Source organism: Tupaia chinensis, unplaced genomic scaffold, assembly GCF_000334495.1.
Source record: "Tupaia chinensis unplaced genomic scaffold, TupChi_1.0 Scaffold144010_1, whole genome shotgun sequence".
In the NCBI taxonomy this organism is placed as follows: Eukaryota; Metazoa; Chordata; class Mammalia; order Scandentia; family Tupaiidae; genus Tupaia; species Tupaia belangeri.
Genome location: NW_006203862.1, coordinates 1,951,499 through 1,972,834, shown reverse-complemented (window position 1 = coordinate 1,972,834; position 21,336 = coordinate 1,951,499). Strand labels below are relative to the sequence as shown.

General features: G+C 42.9%; 1 protein-coding gene across 1 annotated transcript in view; it reads right to left on the bottom strand.

Moving 5' to 3' along the window:
* The window catches only part of GCM1 (GCM transcription factor 1), a 24,800-nt gene extending 5,111 nt beyond the window's left edge, over positions 1 to 19,689 (bottom strand). Inside the window, exons 1-3 of the mRNA XM_006165717.2 lie at positions 19,587 to 19,689; positions 4,299 to 4,551; positions 846 to 958 (exon numbers count right to left, since the gene is read on the bottom strand). Of these exons, the coding sequence (XP_006165779.1) occupies positions 846 to 958; positions 4,299 to 4,551; positions 19,587 to 19,661 (441 nt within the window). The 5' untranslated portion in view covers positions 19,662 to 19,689. The remainder of the gene's footprint in view (positions 1 to 845; positions 959 to 4,298; positions 4,552 to 19,586) is intronic.
* Between the last annotated feature and the right edge of the window lie 1,647 nt (positions 19,690 to 21,336).

The window sequence follows — 21,336 nt, the reverse complement described above, 5'->3', positions numbered from 1 at the left end:
AGAGCCACTTCACGTACGTTTGGGCCCCCCCCAAAAAAAAATTTTTAAAAAAAAAAAAAAAAAGATACTAGTGGGGCCAGCAGGTGGCGGCTAAGGTGATGGACTCCCATGCAGTCAGCAGTGGTTTGAGTCCCAGACTCAGTGGCTTGAAACTCTAGACTTGTTTCTAAAATCCCAAGAGGAGAATGGAGGACAAGGGATTGTGGTGTGGCCATGCCCCCTGGGGAATGATTTCTCGCTTTCTATCTCTCTGTCTCTCTCTGTCTTTCTGGTGAGCGCACATGCCCTACAGGAAAAATCTCTCTCTCTCAAAAAAAAAAAAAAAAAGGAATGACTACTAGTTTGACTCACTCATGGGAATAGTTACACCACAGAAACTGGCAAAAGCCACAAATAAGGACTTTCTCACTTTGCAGAGCTGGTTTACCAGTACTCCACTCAAACGTAGGCAGCTGCCATCAGAGTCCACTCCACCACTCTCTACACCATGGCCCCATCCGTGCTTCTTAGACATTTTACAGGAAGCTGGGACTTGGGAGGAATGTCACCTTAGGGTTCCAGTGCTCGTTAAAAGCACAAACTCGGGTGTGGGGAAGGCTGCTGGTGGTGGCGTGCTAACCTGAGTGCAATAGATTCACTGCTGCCTCTCCTAAGGAACCCAAGGCAGAGTCCGCCAGTTCCTCTCCTAGGGCTCTGCGATTTAAACCTCTACTGGAATGTGGGGTTCAGACACTCACTCTCCCACAGCATGAGTCCTCAGTATTGGGTTCACCTATGTACCTCTAGCCTCTGGTGAAACTCTTCATACTTGAGAGGCAGAATCAGATAAGTAACTCACATCCTACCTGGAAAAATATGAAGCGTCCTTCATGCCTCCAGAAGTTGGTGACAGGGAAGCCCCCATGGCCTCGGCAAGGAATTAGCTTCAGGGGCCCGTCGCAGTTGGGGCAGCGTTTCTCTACAAAAGAACAGAGGAGAGTAACACCACCATATTGGTGTATCCCGAGTCTCTGCAGCACTGACTGCTTTAGTTTTGACTCTCAAATGCAGAGAATAAACACAGTTTAATGGGCTTCACCGGCTGGGTTTACCCTAGATCCTACGAGGCCTGGCCACCGTCATGGCCCCGACTGATCTCACACTTGGGTGGAGTAAGCAGTTGCCTACGGAGTAAGGTATTTTACAGGTCAGAGGAGAATTTTTCTGAGCAGAAGACCTCTCCTGGCTTATTTACTGATATTTTAAATTCTTTATAGAGAACAGAAAAACATTCTTTCATTTCACAATCAGAACTAAAGGGCAAGAGGCTAGGCCACATGAGAAAGAGCACAGCTACTAAATTTTCACTAAGGTATAAGTGACTGAAGCCAGGTCCTGCCCTGAGAGCAAGTTTTGAAGACAAATTACGAAGAAAGAACGTGAAGTAATTTGAGGCGCAAAGAAGGCAAGTCACAGGGAACAATGAATGTGTGTATTTCACAATCCAGTGACTACCATTTTAAAAAATGAACAAATACCTCAGCATATGACTGTAACACGAGCCTGAAGGAGTCAAATTCAGTCCCTTGTCACCATGCCGGAGAACGCACTCACTGACATCACTTACGGACCCAGTTCCCAAGACATCAGAATGCAAGTCTGATAAACTCCTTTCTCCTGAACTTTACAGGGACCACTGACGAATTAATGTGAGCCCCCTGAGTGATACATCTTTTTAGCAGGGACCCCAAATCAGATGCCTTAAACCAAAAGATCAATTTTTTTTAAGGATTTATTTCATTTTTATTTATTCATTTATTTATTTTTAATTTGACCAGAGAGAGACGCAGAGAGAGAGGGGGAGAAAGCAAGCGACCAGGGCCAGACCCGAACCACGGTCGGCCATCTGGGAGTGTCTAGCTCCTTAACCACCACACCACCTGCTGATCCCCAAGATCAATTTAATTTTTTCTTTCTTTTTTTTTTTTTTTGAGAGGTTTTTGCTATAGGGTGCGTGTGCTAGCCAGAAAGACAGAGAGAGACAGAGAGACAGAAAGTGAGAAATCACCCCCCAGGGGGTATGGCCATGCCACAATCCCTTCTCCTCCATTCTCCTCTTGGGATCTTGGGCACACATGCACATGTGCCTGGCATGAGTTTAAGCCACCGGGTCTGGGACTTGAACCATGGTCGGCTACATGGGAGTCCAGCAACATAGCCATTATGCTAACTGCTGGTCCCAAGGTCAATTTTCTTTAAAGAGGAATTTCTGCTATAAGGAGTGTGCCCTCGCCAGAGAGACAGAGACAGAGAGCAAGAAGTCATCCCCTAAGGGGGATGGTCACACTCAATCCTTTCTGCTCTGTTCTCTGCTGGGATTTTGGGCACACACGCACATGTACCTGGTGTGAGTTTTAAGCCGCCGGGTCTGGGACTTGCACCGCAGCCAGCTACGTGGGAGTCCAGCGATTTAACCATTACAACATCCGCTGGTCCTGAGAGCAATTTTAATGATGGGTGTTCTAGGCATGGCAGCTCTGAGGGGCAAGCAGGGACACTGGTTCTCCCTTAATATGCTCTATGTTGGAACAACCTTGGTCTTTACTACTCTTCAATGCAAGGGCTGGGTCAGAGGGTGAGCTAGAATCTAGCAGCCCATCAGTCAGGGGCTTCTGAATGGCTGCCAGCTCCCTGGGTGGTGCCACCACGCTCCACTCACTCTGCTGCTTTTGTCGTGCTTTGTCACAGATTGCAGGTCTCAGGTAGATCTTGCGCCCCTCCTCTGCAGAGCAGTCACGGCTGCACACCACCACGCCCAGGCAGGACTTCTTGAGGATGCGGGAGTTGTGGTTGTTGGTGTTGCGCATGGCCCAGCTGCTCAGGTGCCGCTGGGCGCTCCTGTCCTCCGAGCTGTAGATGTGCTTCACGTAGGAGTCCGGCCACTCCTGGAACCAGTCGGTCTTCTTCACATTCTGATAGAAAGACGAAGAATACCCTCATAGGTTAGGCTAGAACAAAACTGCCCATCACTGCTGAGTCAATGGACGTGAAGGGAGTTTGGCATTCAAGAGCTGGGCAGAGGCCAGCTGGGTAAGGTTGCTGGAATCCACCAGGTACAGCCAGAACAGTGACTTGAAAACCACTCTGGGGATGTGTGTGTGTGTGTGTGTGTGTGTTGCACAATTGCGGCTGGCCATCTGCCCTCGGGGTGATTTCTCACTTCCCATTCTCTTTCTGTCTGTCCTTCTCTCTGGCAAGCATACACACTCTATAACAAAACTGTTTTTCAAAAGGAAAGAAACATGCCCACGCACATACATGCGCACATACACACACAACACACAGGGCACATGTGTATGTGTGGCCAAAATCCCAAGACAATGGAGATGGGACTGTGTGTAGCTATCCCCCTTCAGGGACCTTTCTCACTTTCCCTTTCTATCTCTCTGTCTCTGTCCAGCAAGCACACATGTCACCCAAAAAACACAACTTCTATAAAAAAAAAAAAAAAAAAAAAAAAAAAAAAAAGCTAGGCAGAAACTTTTGGCAAAGATTACCCTAAATTTAATTCTGGAGAAGTGCCAGTCTAGCACAACCACAACAGAGCAACTGCCACGTCTATGAAGCCTTGGACAGAAATGGGCCACTGGACGGAAATGAGGCACAATCAAGGCCCTTGAGCTCCATGCGGCTGATGGCTCCCCAGCCCTTGGTGATAAAAGTACTGACCAACCTCAGTACGGATATTTGAGGGTGAAGTCATATTACGCTCTTAAGCAATACCTGGGGAAAACAGCATCAGTGACCTTCGTGGGAATCCTACAGGTTTCTGCAAACCACCAGAGGTAATTGGTGGGGAGACTAGAGCGCTCTGATTCAGAAAGATCCTAAGAGCCACCTCATCCTCCATGGAGAGTGTCTTCCTGTTTCTCAACTCCATGGCAGAAGTGTAAGGAAGAGCTTATTTTGACTGGAAGTTTCTATGGTCTTGCTTAGCACTGGCATCATGCAGCATCTCCATAAAGTGTCTGGGACTTGCACCGCAGCCAGCTACGTGGGAGTCCAGCGATTTAACCATTACAACATCCGCTGGTCCTGAGAGCAATTTTAATGATGGGTGTTCTAGGCATGGCAGCTCTGAGGGGCAAGCAGGGACACTGGTTCTCCCTTAATATGCTCTATGTTGGAACAACCTTGGTCTTTACTACTCTTCAATGCAAGGGCTGGGTCAGAGGGTGAGCTAGAATCTAGCAGCCCATCAGTCAGGGGCTTCTGAATGGCTGCCAGCTCCCTGGGTGGTGCCACCACGCTCCACTCACTCTGCTGCTTTTGTCGTGCTTTGTCACAGATTGCAGGTCTCAGGTAGATCTTGCGCCCCTCCTCTGCAGAGCAGTCACGGCTGCACACCACCACGCCCAGGCAGGACTTCTTGAGGATGCGGGAGTTGTGGTTGTTGGTGTTGCGCATGGCCCAGCTGCTCAGGTGCCGCTGGGCGCTCCTGTCCTCCGAGCTGTAGATGTGCTTCACGTAGGAGTCCGGCCACTCCTGGAACCAGTCGGTCTTCTTCACATTCTGATAGAAAGACGAAGAATACCCTCATAGGTTAGGCTAGAACAAAACTGCCCATCACTGCTGAGTCAATGGACGTGAAGGGAGTTTGGCATTCAAGAGCTGGGCAGAGGCCAGCTGGGTAAGGTTGCTGGAATCCACCAGGTACAGCCAGAACAGTGACTTGAAAACCACTCTGGGGATGTGTGTGTGTGTGTGTGTGTGTGTTGCACAATTGCGGCTGGCCATCTGCCCTCGGGGTGATTTCTCACTTCCCATTCTCTTTCTGTCTGTCCTTCTCTCTGGCAAGCATACACACTCTATAACAAAACTGTTTTTCAAAAGGAAAGAAACATGCCCACGCACATACATGCGCACATACACACACAACACACAGGGCACATGTGTATGTGTGGCCAAAATCCCAAGACAATGGAGATGGGACTGTGTGTAGCTATCCCCCTTCAGGGACCTTTCTCACTTTCCCTTTCTATCTCTCTGTCTCTGTCCAGCAAGCACACATGTCCTATAGTAAAATTAAAAAAAAAAAAAAAAAAAAAAAAGCTAGGCAGAAACTTTTGGCAAAGATTACCCTAAATTTAATTCTGGAGAAGTGCCAGTCTAGCACAACCACAACAGAGCAACTGCCACGTCTATGAAGCCTTGGACAGAAATGGGCCACTGGACGGAAATGAGGCACAATCAAGGCCCTTGAGCTCCATGCGGCTGATGGCTCCCCAGCCCTTGGTGATAAAAGTACTGACCAACCTCAGTACGGATATTTGAGGGTGAAGTCATATTACGCTCTTATGCAATACCTGGGGAAAACAGCATAGTGGGGCAGTGCAAGAAAAGCTCATCCCACATGACAGTGACCTTCGTGGGAATCCTACAGGTTTCTGCAAACCACCAGAGGTAATTGGTGGGGAGACTAGAGCGCTCTGATTCAGAAAGATCCTAAGAGCCACCTCATCCTCCATGGAGAGTGTCTTCCTGTTTCTCAACTCCATGGCAGAAGTGTAAGGAAGAGCTTATTTTGACTGGAAGTTTCTATGGTCTTGCTTAGCACTGGCATCATGCAGCATCTCCATAAAGTTCATGGAAAGTGTGAATTATGAAAAACTATACAAGGTTTTCAAAACTTTTGCACCAAAATAAGCTTGTATTTTTCATCCCATGTTTCCACGAGCTTTTTGAAGTGCCATTGTAGTTACCAAGCATGAGCTGCCAACTAAACTATCCTTTAAAAAGTCAGAGATGAACCAGCAGGTGGCACGGAGGTTAAGGCACTGGATCCCACATGGCTCAGTGGTTAGAGGCCTGAAAATCACTTCAGGCACATGTGTGTGCGAGTGTGCCCAGAATCCCGCGAAGAGAGTAGAGGAGAAGGTATCGTAGCACGACCATCCCCACGGGGGTGATTTCTCACTTTCCCTCCCTCCCCTGTCTCTGGCAAGCACATGTACCCTAGAGCAAAACCAAAACAAAACAAGTCAGAGATAAGGGGAGTTGTTTCAGTTTTATAAGATGAAAAAGTCTAGAGAGCTCTTGCTCAGTATCTATTACCACTCCTATACCATGCACTAAAAGATTAAAAAGATGGTAAATTTTATGCTGTGCTATCTCTCGCAAGATAAACATTTTTAGGCCTGACCCTATAACCTAGTGGTTAAGGGAGCCGGATCTTGCATGACCAACTACGGATTGAACCCCAGCTCCAGTGGCTTGAAAAACATGCCAGGTGTGTGTCTGCGCAGGCCTGTGTGCAGAATCCTGACAGAATGGAGAAGGGATCGTGGCATGACCACACCCCACTAGGTGGTGCTTTCTCCCCCTCTTTCTCTCTCTCTACTCCTCTGTCTCTCTGTGTCTCTCTCTCTGGTGAGTGCACACACCCTCTGGCAATTCAAAACAAAAGAGATATTTTTAAAAATTATTTAATTTTATTTATTATTATTTTTTAAAAATTTGAACAGAGAGAGACAGAGAGGGAAAGTGAGAAAGCAAGCTGCCAGATCCAGACCTTGAAAAGTAGTCAGCCACATGGGACTCCAGTGACTAACTACCACACCACCTGCTGGGCCCCCCAAAATAATTTTTTTTTTTGGAGAGGATTTTGCTATAGGGTGCGTGCGCTAGCCAGAAAGACAGAGACAAACAGAAAGCAAGAAATTAATCCCCCAGGGGGGGTGGCCGCGCCGCAATCCCTTTTCCTCCATTCTCCTCTCTGGATCTTAGGCACGCACGCACCCGGGGCGAGTTTAAGCCACCAATTCTGGGACTCGAACCGCGGTCGACTACATAGGAGTCCAGCAACGTAGCCATTATGCTAACTGCTGGTCCCCCAAAGAATAATTTTTAAAAAGGTCAGGCACACAGGGTACTCAGTCCTTCTAGCATAAGTTGTTTTGCTTTCTGTGCCTATTTCTTTATCTGTAAAACAGGGATAATGAGACCTGCCTCCCTCGAGTTGTTCCATAGATTCAATATAGTAAGTATAAAATATTAGCAAAGCACCCAGCGTATTCTGAGGTCAAGTGAGTGTTACTTGCTGAGATTGTGGCTCATATTCCTAGGCCCTGTGTTGGTGAACAGAGTTTCCATGGGAAAGGTCTTGCCTAGTTCTCACAGCAAGAACTAGCAAGCAGTCTCAGCAGCTAAATGTAGGCTGTGCCTGTCCCCCGAGCTTTCAGAGACCCAGCCTGGTATAAGAACATTGTTCATCTAGAAAATCCTACGAGGTCAAAATAAAAGATTCTAGAAGGTAGATACGGAGAGATCAGGATGTTTCTCTTTTGCTTTCCCAACAAAAAAGCACAGCACAGAATACAAACAAAAAAGAAGAAATTTTAGAAGGAAAATGCAAACATCAGTGTCAGGATCGACGGGCATTTGTAGAGTTAGACTTCAGGTTTAGAATATGCCAAAGATCTTTTAACATGAGACTCTAGGCAAGTGACTTTGTCTCTGAAGTCGCATTTTGCATTCTTTAAAATGGGACCATTGGGGCCAGCTGGTGGCATGGTGGTTAGTGGCTGGATCTCATGTGGCCAACTGTGTGGTTTGAGTCCTGGACCCAACAGCTTGAAAAACACCAGGTATGTGTGCATGCATGTCCCAAATCCCGAGGAGAATGGAGGAGAGGGGATCACAGCACGGCCATCCCTCTTAAGGAATGCTTTCTCACTTTCCCTCTCTCTCTCTGTCTCTTGGGGAATGAGCGTGCCTTACAGCATTTTAAAAATTAATTAATTAGTTAACTAAAAATAATTTTTAAAATGGGGACATTGATAAAAATCTATCTCACAAGTGTGTAAAGAGTAGATGTGCTATAAATTACAAATCCTATATATGATACTGGTTATTTGGATGCAGTATCATGGAGACTGACATGGTCTGAGGAAATAAAATGTAAACAAGAGGGCTTTTGTACCATTGGGTGGTTAAGAGCTGGGTCTGCAGATTAGGGGCTCAGCTGATCCATTGCCTGGTTTTGTTAAGTATTTTGGAACATAGCCGCATTCATTCATTTAAGTTCTTTTACACTACCATGGCAGGGGTGATTAGCTGTGTCAGAAGTTGTATGGCACACAAAATCTAAACTACTCACTGACTGGCCCGTTACGGTTGAGACTGCTGGCTATGAGCACGTACTCTGGAGGCACCTTGACTGGGTGCGAGTCTTTTTCCTCTCAACATATCCATTGCCTACTTGGCAAAATGGAGTAAGAACCTTACAGAGCTAACATGAACACTGAATGGATGAACATACACCAAGCAATAAGCCAGTGCCTGGCACATAGCAGGCTGCGTATCAGTGTAAGCTGTTACGCTGCTAGACCTGGGGCCACAGGCAACCAACCAATGTGACTGTGAGAGCCACTTGCCTTTGGGAGACAAAGACCCCACAAAAGCTCACTTCGTGCTTTCCACCATGCCAAGCTGAATTAAGACAAGACGCCAGGCCTTTATAAAACGAAGTGTTGATTGGTATACCTTTTGTTCCATGACCTTCCTTCTCAGAGTGATGACAATGACTGGCCTTTCCTGTGTGGTACTGATATAGAAAGTGGGAAGGGCATAAACCAAACAAGTCCCTTCTGGTCCACTGGACGGCTGCAGTTGAGTTTCCCAAAAGGAGGCAGGCCAAGATGCTGACTGGACTATCTGCTTTTTCCAGCCGTTTCTCTCTCTTTCCCAATTCCCTAGCAATTCTGAGCTTAATGAGCTTCGGTGCACAGTAGGGAGAGAAGTTCCCTCGGCAGTAACCCCCTACCCCCTGGTTTCTTCACCGATTCTTTCTCTTCTTATTTCCCCTGACCTAAAGCCCCAACAACACTCTTGCTTTCTGTCACAGAAATGCCACAGAAAGCATAATATTTTGGGCTCTGTGGCCTGCATGGCCAATCACAGAGTTTGAATTCCAGACCCAGAGGGTTGAAAAATATGCCTGACCCATGTGTGTGCATGCCAAAAATTCTGACAGGAAAAAGAAACTGAGGAGAACAGATTGTGCTATGATCATGCTCCACCAAGAAAGATGCTTTCTCTTTCTCCCTCTCTCTTTCTCTCTGTCTCTCTCTTGTGAATGCACATACTCTCTTACAAAGAAATTGTTTTTTTTTTTTTTTTAAACTTTTTAAAGGGTCAGCAGGCAGAGTGGTAGAAAGCACTGGACTCTCCTATGGTTGACTGAGGTTCGAGTCCCAGACTCGGCTTGAAAATCATGCTGGGCATGGGGCTGGCAGGTAGCATGGTGGTTAAGGCGCTGGATTCCCACATGACCCGCCACAGTTCCCGTCTCAGACCTAGCAGCTTGTTTTCTCACTTTCCCTTTCTCTCTTTGTCTTTCTCTGGCCAAATCAAAATGATAATAATAATAATAATATGTAGAATTAAATAAATAAATAATTTTTTAAAAAAAGAAAGGAAGAATGAAAGAAAAAAAGAAAGAAAGAAAGAAAGAAAATTATGTTGGGTGCTTGTATGTACATGCCCAAAATTCTAAGAGGAGAACAGAGGAGAAGGAATTACGACATAGCCATTTCCCCTGGGGGGTAAATTTCTCACTTTCCCTCCTTCTATCTCTTTGGTGAGTCTACGTGCCCCATGGCAAAAAACTAACAACAAAAACAAACAAAAAAAATGTTAAGAAAGCAATAGAAGCCTATCTCCTAAAATAATAAAAATATAAGTTAAAACATTAAAATATATAGTGTTCTAGTATTTTGGACTATAACAATCTACAGGTGGATTTGAATTATTCTAATACAAAGTACAGTTGTCAAGAGAGCAGAGATCAGGTCAAGGAGGACTTAGGGAGAGCTGAGGTTTTCACGTTTTCAGATGAAGAGCCCCTCAGGCTGGTCAGTACCATAAATCCCACAAGTTGAAAGGAGAAAAATATTTGTGAGAGCATCTCAGATATTCCAATAAAAGCAGAGACTTTTTCTCTGCAGAAGAAAGAATCTCTATTGTCTCTTAAGCTTTTTTCTAATAGCCTCTACACTGATACTCTAGTTTTCTATTTCCACTATTAATATAGTAGTAATTTAATAGAATCTGGAATAGGAAAATTGCTACAAAGATGTTTATTCACATTAAACTAGTTTCTGGCCTACATATTTGTGCCCAATCTTTTGACTTGGACATTCACTAGGGTCTTTGAGATCTTTTTACTTTAAAATTAAGAGTAAACTCAGATGCTGATTATGCAAAGGAACTGACATGTCAAATGGATGACAGTGATTTCTGAAAGTTGAAATTTAAGACCTCAGAGAGGTAACATTTTAAAAGAAAAAAAAAATCATTTCTTCATCTTGTTTCGTGAATATTTCCCACACAATACTTTCTTCTTTTTAGAGCCTATGTTTATTTTAATTTCTAACTTTTCATGAGTAACTCTTTGTTTTTCCTCTTGGTTAAGAAGTTTATAATTGAAAGGGAATATTACTAAGGTTTTCAACAGTAAATCTAACTCATTTATATTTTATAATCTCATGGGCAACATCATTGAGGGTTTAAGTGACATTTCTATGTCTTCTGTATGTAATTTTTTACGAAAAGACTTAATCCTCTAAGTCACTCAAAATCTTCGTAAGTTTATGCAATCCTCAGATAACCTTCATTCTTGTTTCACTCTAATTTACTTAACTATTTCAAGTTTTTTCTCCTTTATTTCATTTATTTATTTTACCTTACATTTAATCATTGTACATCTTTAAGCATACAAAATGTGTTTTCAAAGCATACATGCATTGAATTGTTTTGGACAGAGTGTGTGCACTCACTGGAGAGACACAGAAAGAGAGGGAAAATGAGAAAGCACCCCTCCACCCCATGGAGAATGGCCATGCTGCAATCCCTTTTTCTCCATCGTGAATATTTCCCACACAATACTTTCTTCTTTTTAGAGCCTATGTTTATTTTAATTTCTAACTTTTCATGAGTAACTCTTTGTTTTTCCTCTTGGTTAAGAAGTTTATAATTGAAAGGGAATATTACTAAGGTTTTCAACAGTAAATCTAACTCATTTATATTTTATAATCTCATGGGCAACATCATTGAGGGTTTAAGTGACATTTCTATGTCTTCTGTATGTAATTTTTTACGAAAAGACTTAATCCTCTAAGTCACTCAAAATCTTCGTAAGTTTATGCAATCCTCAGATAACCTTCATTCTTGTTTCACTCTAATTTACTTAACTATTTCAAGTTTTTTCTCCTTTATTTCATTTATTTATTTTACCTTACATTTAATCATTGTACATCTTTAAGCATACAAAATGTGTTTTCAAAGCATACATGCATTGAATTGTTTTGGACAGAGTGTGTGCACTCACTGGAGAGACACAGAAAGAGAGGGAAAATGAGAAAGCACCCCTCCACCCCATGGAGAATGGCCATGCTGCAATCCCTTTTTCTCCATTCTCTTCTCGGGATTTTGGGCACACATACATTGCATGTTTTTAAAGCTGCTGAGTCTAGAACTTGAATCCATTTAGTGATCATGCATAATCCAGACACCTTAACCAACATGCCACCAGCTGGGCCCACATATTTCAAGTTTTAATAAGGGATCTGAAGAATCAAATCTATACTAAAATGTAAAACTAATGAGTTCAAATAAAAATTCTGAAATAAGGTATAAAAAAATTCTACATTAGATTATTATATATTTGATTTTCATTTGGAATGTAGTCCAATCTTACATAAAGTAATTATATGCAAGGCTTTGAAACACTATATGAATAACTTATTGATCCTTAAAAAATCCATTTCAAAAAGAACAGGGTTATCAAACAGACACACCTTTAAGCAAATCAGACAGAGGAAAAAAAATAAATGTCCCTTATGGAAAACGGAAAAAAAAAATTCAAGCAATATTTTGATGTACACACAACTTCTCAAAAATGTATCTCTTCTGAGCCTACTGGAAATCAAACTCCAAGAGCTATGAAGAAGAGAGATTCAACAAAATGCTTTTGCATCAGCTCAAGAATTACTCCTTACATGACTCCTGCTATTTTCTGCCTTAGTTAAAGGATCAAGACTCAGGACAAAGTTCCTTGTTTGCTTTGAAAACACTAAACTAGGTTCGTTACCCCAGCTTTCAAACTCGCTCAGTCACCTCGACCTCTCCTTTCTTATCCCTTCTTCCCTTTCCCAGTCCACCCACGTCAGTGTAGAACCTGCTGGTGGGCAGGAGCTTCCGCCTCCACAGGTGCAATAATGCTCCCATCTCCATTCACCCCTAGCTCAGGATGGCAGAATTCGTGCCACAATAGTGGGGGACCCCCATGATGATGAGAGCCCTGTAGGTGGCGTTGTCCCCAAAAAGTTCAAATGGCCTGAAGTGAAGAAGGAAGCCAAATCAGAGAACAAAGTCATGGGTGTTCCCATCAGACCAATGACAATGTGACTTGATCATGCAGCCAGATAATAATTGACAAGAACTCCAGGTTCTGGTTTACCTGTCAGTTCCTTAACACCAAGACATATCTAATCCCTCTAACTGCCTCCTTCTGATGACATTTGACCACATGAATTCAGAGGGCTCAAATATTTACCCTTGCTCACATTCGGGGCTCATCTCTGTAGAGGTGAGGGAAATGCTGCTAAAATCATAGTCCAGGAATGAACTAATTGGAGCTATGTCCTCTTATTGGTTCTACTGTCCTATTGTGGAGAATGTTTTGTCTATAAAAAATGTACTTAAACCCTGTAATTGTGTGATTTAATGACTTGGTGTGGTTTAATCTGCTCAGTGGTTAGGAACAATACAATTCAGGGTGTTTTCTGCTGTGGTGCTGTTGGAACAACCTGTACTTCTGCTTAGAGAAACTGGCTGGTGGTAGGAACAGAATGGTATTCTCTCTCTGGGGAAATGAACATTATTTAGGGGGAAAGAAAAAATATCCTTCCCAATTTCAACCAGAAAAAAAGAAATTTCTTAGCGACTCTTAAGTAGTATACGCAGTATTAACAAAGACTGTGCCCTGCTCCAGAACCTTGTCAGCCACACCTTTAATGAAGGTCAGACTAAAGCAACACCAGACATTTGGTGCTTGGACCAAAAATTGGACTAATGCAACTGCATTTGAATTGTTCAAATGCAAATACAACTTCAGGGGAGTAGGAAGCGAAAACATGACTGGTCTATTACATCGGCCTGCAACAGAGACTTATCAATGACGGTTTTGATCAAGACAAGTGCCTGCAGTTCTGGGTTGGCTTCCTAGGAGTTGCATCAAAGAGGAACAGAATCAAGATACAGAAATGGCCAGAAACAAGTGAAATGAAGATTTGCAAAGAAAAAACACAATAAAAAAGGAGAAAAGATACTTGAAACAAATACAGGGGAGGGGAGGTTCACGGAAGGCAAGGGGATTAGAAGGAACAGGGCCTTTCTAAGCTCTGAATCAGATCATGGGGCTTTCTAGCCTAACACTACCTGTAAAATAAAGGTAGCCTGCTTCCAACTCACCTTCCCACCCGGTATTCTCCCAAACCTTGCTGAGCACCTCTGTACACCTCCAAGCAAAGACTTCAAGAGGTAACAAGCTGGGGCTTTTCCCTTTGCCTTGATTGTCAAAGCCATGTGCTAGAGGCTCTGTTTTGATACCCTGCCAGTGTCTTGCTGAATTACATACTCCCTTTTTTCAGATTCCTTGAATTTTTCTTTTTTTTTGGACAGAGATTTTTTTTTTTTGCATTAGGGCGTGAGCACTCACCGGAAAGATAGAGCAACAGAAAGCAAGAAATCATCCCCTAGAGGGGATGGCCATGCTGCAATTCCTTCTCCGTTCTCCTCCTGGGGATCTTGGGCATGCATGCACATGCCCCCAGCGTTAAGTTTTAAGTTGTTGGGTCCAGGATTCAAACCATGGTTGACTCTGTGAGAGTCCAGCAATGTAACACTTATGCCATCTGCTGGTCCCCCAGGCTCTTTGAATTGTTCTAGATGATACTGATTCTCTGTTCGGGCATAGATCTTGGTCTACTGGCCCAGAAGATGATGAGCTCTTTCATGAAAATCAACACAGTGTAATAGTCCCAGTATCCCTGAGCCTGTTACAGGGTCTGAAACAGTCTACCTACTCGGAAATATCATATGTCCTAACAAGGACACCATTGTTCACTGCTGTCAAAAACTAACCTGAATTTCTCAGAGCAAAAGACGCCGTTAGCATCCGGGTAACCAGATGTGGAACTTGAAGTGTGAGAGGATAAACAGAAAAGGGATTTGCCGATATGCTGCAGAATAATCCTGGCTAGAGTGCTAACCTTGAGGTCTGGTGGCTGTGGGATCCAGACCCCAAAAGGCTGACTGCACAATTTGAATCCTGGCCCTGGTGGCTTGAAAACATGCCAGGCCCATGTGCACGTGTGCCCCAAATTCCACACCCCACTGGGGTGGGTGCTTCCTCTTCCTCTTTCTCTGTCTCTTTCTGGCAAGCACATGCACCCTCTGGAAAATTAAAATATTTATAATAATAATAATAATCCTGGCAAAAATACAAAATAATGAAAAATACCAGCCAGCAGGTGGCATGGTGGCCAACCATAGTTCAAGTCCGGGACCTGGCAGCTTGCTTTCTCATTTTCTCTCTTTGTCTGTCTCTCTCTGGTGAGAGCGTGTGCCCAATTGCAAAAAATTAAAAAATAATAATAATAATACATTTTAAGAAATAATTATTTTAAGAAAGAAAAATAACGATAGACTAGAGAATGAAATTGGGGAAATTTTAACAGCAACAAGTAATTGTATTTGGTCCTTTAAGCTACATAATTTTTTGGCCAAACAGATGATCTGAGAAACATTAATCACCTGAGAGCTCCAAGAAAGAAAAGTGTTCCGTGGTCCAAAATAAGGTAAGGCAACACCACAGAACTCTCACTTAGGAGAGCTGCTAATTCACAGGAAGACGAAAAGGGTCAAGTCTCGGGAAAAGAAATCTGGCTAAATTTTTTTTTTTTTTTTTTTGGAGAGGTTTTTGCTATAGGATGCGTGCGCTCGCCAGACAGACAGAGAAATCACCCCCCAGGGGGGATGGTCAAGCCGCAATCCCTTCTCCTCCATTCTCCTCTCAGGATCTTGGGCACTCACGCACACGCCCGGCGTGAGTTTAAGCCACCGGGTCCGCGATGCAAACCGCAGTCAACTACATGGGAGTCCAGCAACATAGCCATTATGCCAACTGCTGTTCCCAAGAAATCTGGCTAACTTTGTTCAGCCAAGTATTGGTTTTGTCCCCCTCACACACAATATCTATTACATTTCCTTGTAACTTGTACTCTACAGAGCACATTTTGGGAAACACTACTCTAAACAATGGAAGATTGAAGCAGGGTATATAAAAGAGAACCACTTCTATTTTACAGAGGAAGTAACTAAAACTTAAGAAAAATCAATTTGTCCAGTCCCAAAGATTATAAGCAATAGAGCCATTCATTAATAAATTCCACTTTTGTCATTTGTTATTTCATATACGGCAGGCATTGTGTTAGGCACATTTCTAGAATCTTAGACTATTAGAATGAAAAAGATCGTTTGGTGCAACTCTCTTATTTTCACAAGAGAAAGGGGTTTCAGAAAAGGTAAACAGCTCTCTGAGGCTCTACAACTAGAAAGGTAGAACTGGAATTAAAATCCAGGGCTTTGATCTCCAAGTCCTGTGCTTTTCATAGTCTGCCCCTGTGCCTCCAGCTCTGCTCACAAAATATAAAATCTTATATATCTGGAAATCTTTCCAAAACCATTTTTAAAAACTATGATTGTAGGACTAGCAGATGGCATAGCAGTTATGTTGCTAGACTCCCACATGGCCAACTACAGTTTGAGCCCTGGACCCAGTGGCTTCAAAATCATGCCAGGTATGTGTGCATGCATGTCCAAGATCCTGGGAGAATGAAGAAGGGATCGCAGCGTAGCCACAAAGTGATTTCTCAATTTTTCTCTCACTGTGTGTCTCTCTTTCTCTCTCCAGTAGGTACTCATGCCCTAAGGCAAAAACTCCTAAAAAATAACCCCCAAATTATTATTATTATTATTATTATACATGTGCTTGCCAGAGAGAGAGACAGACAGGGAATGAGAACCACGTCCTCAACGAGGCATGGTTACGCTAACCACCCTTTCCCCTCCATTTCTCCATCCTGTCATGATCTGGGGCATGCACACATGGGCCTGGCATGTTTTTCAAGCTGCCAGGGCCAAGATTCCCATGCAGTTGGCCATGTGGAATCTGGCTGCCCTGACCACCAGGCCAGAGGGTTGACTCTCTTGCCAGGATTATTACCTCTGCAACATGCAGGCAAATCCCTTTTTTTTATTCTTCCTCTCACATGCTTCAAGTTTCAAGAAGCTTGAATAAACGCCAAAGGTTGCAGGGTGGAACTGGGAATGAAATTGGGGAAATTTATAATAACGACATGCCACTGCATTTGGTCCTTCAAACCACTTGTGGGGGGGCGGGGGGTGGCACAGGTGATCTGAGGAACATGAATTCCCTGAAAAATTCCATGGAAAAAAAGAGTTCTATGGTCAAAAATAAGTTGGGGCCAGGGGCCAGCAGGTGGCTTTGTGGTTAAGGTGCTGGACACTCCCACATGGCTCACCATGGTTTGAGTCCCAGTTTTGAGTCCCAGATCTGGCAACTTGCTTTCTCCCTTTCTCTCTCTCTCTGTCTCTCTCTGGTCAAATTAAAAAATAAAAATGAATGAATAAATAAAATTAAAAATAATTATTTTAAAAAAATGCCAAGTTGGGGCAACAGTGGCTAACAGAGCTTCTTCTTAGGAGAGCTACAGTTGGCCACGTGAGATCTGCCCCCTCTGACACTCAGCTACTATGCTGTAGGATTTATCCAAGACCTTTCGTTTTCATCTCAGCTGGTTCTGGACATAATTCCAGAACCTCTAGGAATGCAGATGAAGATGATATTGTCTCTAATAAGAATATCTTTAGATATATTTGCATGTTTAATCATTTCCCTGCTGTATTTAACCCGTTAAAAGGCACTTACTATTTCCCTGAGAAACCTTAGGGCTTTTTCTATGAACTGTAAATGATATGCTTCCAAAACCGAGTGTGTATTTTTGCTGTAAATGCCTCAGTTTCATTTCCTGGGTAGGTGAGAACATTTTCATTTTGGGAAATTCATGTGAAAATGTGAATTTTTATGAGCCATGAGTTTCTCTGCAGGGAAGTAGTTCTTCATCTCTTTGGTGTATAGATTTGGTGAATATTATAGATCTTCTGTCCCAGAAAAAGTGCATGTTAATACAGTGTGGTCCACCATTTCAGGAGGGTCTCAGCATCCATTAAAACTCCTGCTCTAGAAAGTAACATTGCAAAGCCTTCTATGCACCTAGACACCTCAATGCCTGATTTTGTGAATGCCTAGTTTCTATTTGGGGACTGCAATAATAAAATTAGGAAATAAACAGAAATGTAAGTTGCTGAGCCAAAAGTAATAGAAATTTACTGTAGACTGACCCTGTAGGTGATGGTTAAGGGAAGTCAGATCCCCCATGTCAACTGTGGTTCAAATCTTAGCCCCAGAAGCTTGAAAACACAACAGGCACATATACATGTGTGCCCAAAATTCTGACAGGAGGGAGAAATGGAGGAAAGGGATTACAGGTGCTTCCTCTCTTTCTGGTAAACAAAAATGCCTTCTTACAAACTAAAAAAATAAAATAAAATGTACTTTTGTGAGTTTCTCCAAAATGGCTACAATAATTGTAATACTAGTTAAGAGCAACTATAAGGGCCTGCAGGTGGTGTGGTGGTTAAGGCGTTGGACTCCCACATGGTTGACTGTGATTTGAGTCTCAGACCTGGTGGTTTGCTTTTTCATTTTCCCATTCTCTCTCTCTTTCTCTCTCTGGTGAGTGCACATGCCCTGTAGCAAAAATTAAAAACAATAATAAAAAATTATAAATAAAAAAAATTTTAAAGAGCAACTATAAACACAAATCCCCAGAATGGGCATTTGTATGACTTGGCTGTCATTTATTGAACCAACTTTAAATGAAGGTAGAAATTTTACCCTAAAATGAAAGTGGAGCACATGTGTTATTCTCCAGCTTTTCCAAGACCTACCAAGAGAGAATGGGGGGGGGGATTTACGGAGAAACAAAACAAAGTATTAGAGTGAAAATCTGGAATGGTTATAAATCAAGACTATGGACTCATGGCCAGGAGGTAGCTCAGTGATAAAGCAACTGGATCTATAGGGAAAGGTCCTTGGTTGAAGTCCTGAGGGCTCCCTGAGCATGCTGGATGTGCACATGTAAGTCCATGATTCAGAGCTGGCCAAAATGGGGTGGATGACAACAGAAGACTCTGTTGAAAGGGCCTGACTTTCTCTCTTTCTCCCTCTGGTTGTCTGTCTCTCTCATGGAAGAAAAAAAACACATACAAAAAAAAAAAAAAAAAAGACTAATCTCCATTTCCTCACTCCTACTAGGGAAAATTCCAATTCCTTGTTCCCCAAAATGAGGCAGGCTGGATGGACCTTTTACTATTTGGTATTGCCTTAGACTTTCTTCAAATTAGACTTAGCCTTTCTTGTCATCTTGTCGAACATCTTCCAGTGAAAACATCTTAAATGCCAGAGAGGGAGGACAAGAAATCAGAAATGATACACATGAAAAATCAGTTGTAAACAACTAATACTTTCATCAAATCAAGAGTTAAAACTCAGTTGTCAAAAGAGGAAGGCAAAGGAAACATGAAATGAATGTCACTGTGTATTTGGAAAGCAACCTAGTGTGTATATATGGTGTTGACAAGGTTCTACAAGAGCATGGCATATCTCATACGAGTACTATTACCTGGATACTCTAGGACATTAAAGTAATGTGGAGATTGCGTTTAAGGCTATTACTATAGCAAGTAAGATTATAGGGGACTTGTATATAATGAAGGGTCAATCTATGGGCAAATAAATTATCATGGATTTTATTACGCCAGCTAGCCAAAGTGAATGCAATCTGAGCCAAATGAAATCTGAACCAAAACGGAAGTAGTTTTTTCTTTACTTCAGTCTAACTGGGAGAGTGTGGCAGGTAAAGACCTGCTCAAATCACAGGTCTTGAGATCTCCTTTAAAAACTCCTCAGTCATGGGGCTACCATGTGGTGTGGTGGTTAAGGTGCTAGATTCCCACATGACTGACCACACTTAAGTCCCACACCTGGTGGCTTGAAAATCACACAGGGTGCATGTGCATGTGTGTCCAAAATCCCAAGAGGAGAATAGAGGAGAAGAGATTGTGGCATGACCATCCCTCCTGGGGGGGTGGAGAGAGGAGGCAGGAGTCATTTCTCATTTTCCTGTTCTCTGTCTCTTTCTGGTGGGCACACACACCCAATGGTTAAAATCTTAAAAAATACTCCTTAGTCAAATGTCCAGCTGAAGCTCTCGGGGAACGGCAGTTCCCAGAGATTCCCAGTTGGAATCCTCATGAATTTCCTCCCAGATCTTGGCAGATTATTAGTCAACGTTTCATTGCCAAATGCTGAAGGCAGATTCTTAACAGCAAGTACGTACCTGTGGCAGTTTTATATCATTAATATCCCAGTTTAACCTCTCTTTGTCTTCAGCAGCCAAGTTGTCAGATTCCATGATAAGATCAGGTCATCCACAGATTTTCATCTATTCCGCTCTCCTCAGGTGCTTGAGAATTTTGCTCTCAGAGATTCTTGATATAGCCGGATCAGTCTGCTGAAGCAGCTCAGACTGGGAAACTATTTTCTGAGGCTAAAAAATAAATAATAGTAATGCTAGCCATTCAAGGGTCAAAAACCAATGTTTGTCTACCAGAAAAACCTGTTTTGTTGACATTTTTGCAAGTACATATTGGTAGAAAACAAATCATAGGAATTCGTAGTAATCTTGCTGAAATCAAGATTGACCATTGGGAATCAGAAAAATGGTGCTCCTTGCTCTCACCCCTGGGTTTAGACTTCCTTTCTCACTGCCAGATCCAGGTTGTACAGTAGGAACCCATGTCATCTACATCTAATGGTTAGGACTTTTTTTTTTTTTTTTTTAAAGGGTTTTGCCATAAAGGCATGTGTGCACCGGAGCGAAAGACAGAAGAAACACAAGAGACAGGGAAAGTGAAAAATTGCCTCCCGGGGGAGGTGGCCATGCCACAATCATTCTCCTCCATTTTCCTCCTAGGATTTTGGGCATGCACACATGCCCAGTGTGATTTTTCAAGCCACCAGGTCCAGGACTTGAACCACGGTCGGCCCTGTAGGGGTTAGGAACTTTTCTCTGTAAACCTGTGGCAGATCAGGAGGGAGAGCCTGGCTTAGAGTTGTTTCCACTGAATAACTTCATAATTTAGCTAACATATGATTGAAATGATAAGGAAAGGGTCAGGAGTTGATGTGGTGGTTAAAGAGCTGAACTCCCACACAGTCAACCATAGTTCAAGTCTTGGACCTGGTGGCTTGAAAATCATGCAGGGTGCATGTGCATGCATGCCTCCTAAAATTGCAGGAAGAGAATGAAGAGAAGGAATTGCAGCATAGCTATCTTCTCTGGTGGTGGGGGTGGTATGTGATTTCTCACTTTCCCTCTCACTATATCTGTCTCTCTCCAGCGAGCAGACACGCCCTATAACAAAAACCTAAAAAGGAAAAAAAATTACAAGGAAAACATAACATTGACTATACCTAGAAGTATTCTTTTTCTCATTCAAATTGTATAAGGATTAATTTTGGTCTCTTCAATAACTTTTGTGTGTACTGCATATCTTCAAATATCATTAACTAGTATCCTAATGTTATTTTTAAATAATTATTTTATTTAACTTTATTTATGTATTTATTTTAATTTGACCAGAGAGGAACAGAGTGAGAGAGGGGCGGAGGGGGAAGTGAGAAAGCAAAGGTCCAGGACTTGAACCACAGTTGGCCATGTGGGAGTCCAGTGCCCTTAACCACATACCACCTGCTGGGCCCAGTATCTTAATATTATTAACAGAGCCCTCTGAAACAGATCCCTCGGCACTATTGACATTTTGGGCAGATAACTGTTCCGAGTGAGGGCTATCTTGCATCAGATTGTAGACCAGCAGTATCCCCGGTCTCTACTCATTACTTGTTAGTAGCAGCCAGTCCCTAGCTGTGACGACCAAAAATATTTCCAGATAAATGTCCCAGAGGTGAAGAGTCATAAAATGTTTGAGAACTGTTGCCTTAAAACAGTATTTCTCAACCTTCGTTTAACGCAAAGTACTCAAGACTTTCTGACATTATCTTAAGCAATATCACTCTCCCCTGCCCCT